The sequence below is a fragment of the Miscanthus floridulus genome, chromosome 1, assembly GCF_019320115.1.
Source record: "Miscanthus floridulus cultivar M001 chromosome 1, ASM1932011v1, whole genome shotgun sequence".
Lineage (NCBI taxonomy): Eukaryota > Viridiplantae > Streptophyta > Magnoliopsida > Poales > Poaceae > Miscanthus > Miscanthus floridulus.
Window position 1 is genome coordinate 111185961 of NC_089580.1, and position 4684 is coordinate 111190644.

The 4684-nt window shown below is 54.9% G+C and overlaps 1 protein-coding gene across 1 annotated transcript; it reads right to left on the reverse strand.

The window, feature by feature from the left end:
- Positions 1 to 2742: 2742 nt before the first annotated feature.
- Positions 2743 to 4387, reverse strand: LOC136461495 (uncharacterized). The gene is made up of 3 exons (XM_066460764.1): positions 4312 to 4387; positions 4040 to 4082; positions 2743 to 3121 (listed from the first exon to the last, which is right to left on the reverse strand). Exons 1-3 carry the CDS (start codon positions 4385 to 4387, stop codon positions 2743 to 2745), a joined length of 498 nt encoding a protein of 165 aa, XP_066316861.1.
- Between the last annotated feature and the right edge of the window lie 297 nt (positions 4388 to 4684).

The window sequence follows — 4684 nt, forward strand, 5'->3', positions numbered from 1 at the left end:
CCCTGCGCATCACGCGTGCTGGCCTGGGCGTCGCGCTCAGCGCGCTCCGCGGCCCGCCTCACGTCGCGGTTGCGCCTGCGACGGTGGTAGCTGTGGCCCCACATGACATCTATCAAGTGCACAAAAGCATTCTACCATACAGAGAGCTGAAAGAGCAACAGCTGGCCGTGGCTAAGTGATGAAAAAACTTTATATAACATGAATGCTAGAATTTGAATGCAATGGAGCTGCTGCTCTCTTGCAGAAAAAGAATGGATATAATAAGGCTCCAGCTGGTATGCAAATGATCATATTGATTTGATGAGTCAATAGTAGGAGACAAACATCCCAATAGCTATTGGCGTCGTCGACATTGGGGAAGCTGGTGACCGACTGCTGGCTGCTGCAAAATCCATAGGGCACATCGTGAATGCAGCAAAAACTTGGTCCTCTCATGCGTCAACTTGATCACTGACCCATAGGTTATCTATCCACAAATGGGCTAAACAGTCATATCACCCGTCCAATTTACTAAGCACGACAGTGGTGAGGAAATCAGTTAAGCACCAAGTCCACCGTTCCCCAATCCGAAACGCGCAACACTTCCAAATCCCGCACGAACACAAAAATTAAAACACAGATGAGGAGGTGCAAAGGCGAGGCCGCTCACCTCGACGACAGTGTCCGGGTCGGCGGCGTAGGACTGCGCAGGCGTAGCCTCGGGTAGGACGAGGACGAGGTAGAGCGGAAGCGCGAGTGCAACTGACGCGATGGTTGTTGCCAGCAGCAGCGATCGTCGCCGGAAGGGCAAGACACCTCCTGCTCCTTCGGGGCCACGTCCACGGTCCGCCTCGCCGCGACGCCTGATCCGCTCGCGGGCGAGGGCGATGGTGAGAAGTGAAAGAGTGTAATTAGGGAATACTCAATGTATTACTCAGGCAAGATCAGTGTACATATATAGGCTAGGTGGGGAGTCATGGTAGACAGGCCCACGAGCCCAATTACATTCCAACACTCCCCCACAGTCGGAACTGGGAGCAACGCGAACATTAAGACTGGACCTAAACTCCGTGAAGACTGACGTCGGCAGGCCTTTGGTGAAGATGTCGGCGTACTGCGATGTAGTAGGAACATGCAGAACACGGACTTCACCGAGGGCGACTCGCTCTCTGACGAAGTGCAGATCAATCTCAATATGCTTGGTTCGCTGATGCTGAACCGGGTTGGTGGAGAGGTAGACGGCACTGACGTTATCACAATAGACCACGGTGGCGCGGCGAAGAGGATGGTGAAGCTCTTGCAGAAGTTGTCGCAACCAGCAAGCCTCAGCAACACCATTTGCCACAGCCCGATACTCCGCCTCAGAACTGGACCTGGACACTGTAGGCTGACGTTTAGACGGACCAAGAGATGAGATTGTCCCCGAGAAACACCGCATAGCCAGACGTAGACTTGCGCGTGTCAGGACATCCCGCCCAATCAGCATCTGTGTAGACAGTCAGATCAGCTGGCGAGGTCCGGTGAAGATGGAGACCGAGGTTCAAAGTACCCTGAAGGTAGCGCAGAATGCGCTTCATAGCGCTCAGATGTGGCTCCCGAGGGTCATGCATGTAGAGGCAGACCTGCTGAACAGCATATGTAATATCCGGACGAGTGAAAGTGAGATACTGAAGAGCACCAGCAATACTGCGATAGTGTGAGGGGTCGGCGACTGTGACACCATCAGCAGAGAGCTTGGCATGAGTATCCACAGGGGTGCTGCACGGCTTGCAGTTGAGCATACCAGCACGTTCCAGGATATCCAACATATACTGACGCTGCGAGAGAAACAAGCTGTCATTCTGGCGCTGCACACTGACTCCAAGGAAGTGATGGAGGGCTCCCATGTCTGTCATGGAGAATTCTTGGCGGAGGGCAGTGATGATCCGCTTGAAGAAGACTCACTGAGGAAGCAGTCAGAACAATATCATCAACATATAGAAGCAGGAACGCCATATCAGAGCCTTGGCAATAAATAAACAGTGAACTGTCAGACTTGGCCTCAATAAAACCAAGAGAGGTGATATGAGAGGCAAAGCGATGATGCCAGGCCCGTGGAGCTTGCTTCAACCCATAGAGAGACTTGTTCAGACGGCACACGAAGTCTGGGCTGGAGGAGTCAACAAATCCAGTCGGCTGAGCACAATACACTGTCTCAGTCAAGGTGCCATGTAGAAATGCATTCTTCACATCAAGTTGATGGATAGGCCATGAACGAGAGAGTGCTAAAGTAAGAACTGCCCGAATGGTTGCTGGCTTGACCACAGGACTGAAAGTTTCATCATAGTCAATGCCTGGACGCTGTGTGAAACCGCGAAGCACCCACCGAGCTTTGTAGCGGTCAAGAGAGCCATCAGACTTGAACTTATGACGAAACACCCATTTGCCGGTAACAAGATTGACTCCAGGTGGTCGGGGCACCAAAGTCCAGGTGTTGTTGGCCTGCAAAGCATCAAACTCCTCCTGCATGGCATTGCGCCAGGCAGGGTCAGCTAGGGCGGTGCGGACGGACTGTGGGCACCGGAGAAAGTGTCGCCGCGTGGAGGTTCAGACGGTCGACGGGGTGGCGGACGCCATCCTTCCCACGCGTGCGCATGCCATGCGCATTGACGACGGGCGTGGTTGGCTGGGGCGCTGTGGTGGTGGTGCGGCCGGTGGGACGTCCGGCGCCGCTGGCAGCAACCTGGGACGAAGGGTCCATAGGGGCAGCAGCACCGGAAGGTCCTAGGAGCGCCGGTCGCGTGGCCTGCCCGTGGCCAGGCGGTGAGACGGGCTGGGGTCGGCAGTGCCGCCAGCAGTGCCGCCTGCGTCGGTCGTGTGGCCGCCCGTGGCCAGGCGGTCAGCAGTGCCACCCGTGGCGGGGCCGGCAGTGCCACCTGGGCTGTGGCCAGCAGTGCCGCCCAGGCTGGTTGGACCGGGGCCGCCATTGCTTCCCGGGGCGGCATCCATGCCGCCGGGTAGTCGTGTACCTGCAAGCACAGCTCTTGACCCGACGGGTAAAGAGGAATCATCAGCAGCATCCAAAAAATCAAGTGCGGTGTGATCCTGGGGCGAAGTAGACATATCGGCGAAGGGGAACACCGTCTCGTCGAATGTGACATGACTGAGAGACGATGATACGGTTAGAATGGAGGTCAAGACACCGATAGCCCTTGTGTTCGGAAGAGTACCCCAGGAACACGCACAGAGAGGAGCGAGGTGAAAGTTTATGTGGAGCTGTGGGTGATAAATTAGGATAGCAGGCGCAGCCGAAGACGCGAAGATGATCGTAAGAGGGCTGCGTGCCATATAGAGCAAAGTGGGGGGGTGCGGCCGTCTAAGGCTTTTGTGGGATGACGATTGAGAAGGTAGGTGGCGGTGTGTAAGGAGTCAGCCCAATAAACCGGAGGTAGACTAGCCTGGAATAAAATGGAGCGCACAATATTATTGATAGTGCGAAGAGCGCGCTCAGCCCGCCCATTTTGCTGTGAGGTGTATGGGCACGACATGCGAAGAACGACTCCGTGAGTGAGGAAGAACGTGCGGGCCGAAGAATGATCGAATTCGCGGCCGTTGTCGCACTGGACTGCCTTGATGGAGGAATCGAACTGGGTGAGCACATACGAGAAAAAGTGAGTTAGAGCACCGAAAGTGTCGGACTTGAGGCGTAAGGGAAAAGTCCAAGTGTAGTGTGTGCAATCATCCAAAATAACAAGATAGTATTTGTAACCAGACACACTAACCACTGGGGATGTCCAAAGATCACAATGAATTAAATCAAATGGGTTTGGCGCACGAGAGTTTGACAAGCTAAAAGGAAGACGCACATGGCGGCCGAGCTGACAAGCGTGGCAAACATGACTATCAAGGCGCTTATTACATGAAATAGCATTGGAACTAATAAGTTTGGACAAAGCCTCATGACCGATATGACCGAGACGACGGTGCCATAGGGTGGTGGAGGATGCAAGCAGCAGTGAGGGCGGTGGTGCTGGGTGGCGCTGGCGGGAAAAACGGGTATAGATCACCCGTGCTATTGCACCTGGCGATCACGCTCCGTGTCTGAAGGTCCTTCATAGAAAGGCCTGAAAGGATCAAACTCGATAGAACAATTATTATCGGTAGTAAAGTGACGAACAGAAATTAGATTCTTAATAATGTTTGGTGAGACTAAAACATTAGAAAGAACTAATGGACGTCGCGATGTAGAAAAAGAGTGTGATCCAACGGAAGTAACAGGAAGTAAATCCCCGTTACCAACAATGATAGATGAAGGATGCGATGACAAAGGAGGGTGAGAGGTGGAGAGTATACCAGCGTTGTTGACCATGTGGGAGCCGGCACCTGAATCAACATACCACTCGCCGGACCCGGGAGGAGTGAGCGTCATGGTGCTGAAATTGCTGGAGAGGGTGGACGTGTTCGAAGCTCCCCCCGTGCATGGGGCTCCATGCCTGCTGCTACGACGGTGGTGTGGCGTAGTGGGTCGGCTGCCCGTAGCCGTATCCTGCGCCGAACCCTGGTGGAGCGCCGAAGCCGTAGCCCTGTGGCAGTTGGGGTACAGCCGTGAAGGCCGCCGGAGGAGGGCGGTAGAGCGCGCCATGGGCGCCGTTGGTGGGAGGGGGGTGCGGCCAAAACTGCACCGTGCCCGCCCATGGGTTGTAGAGCATCGGCGGGGGACGAGGCG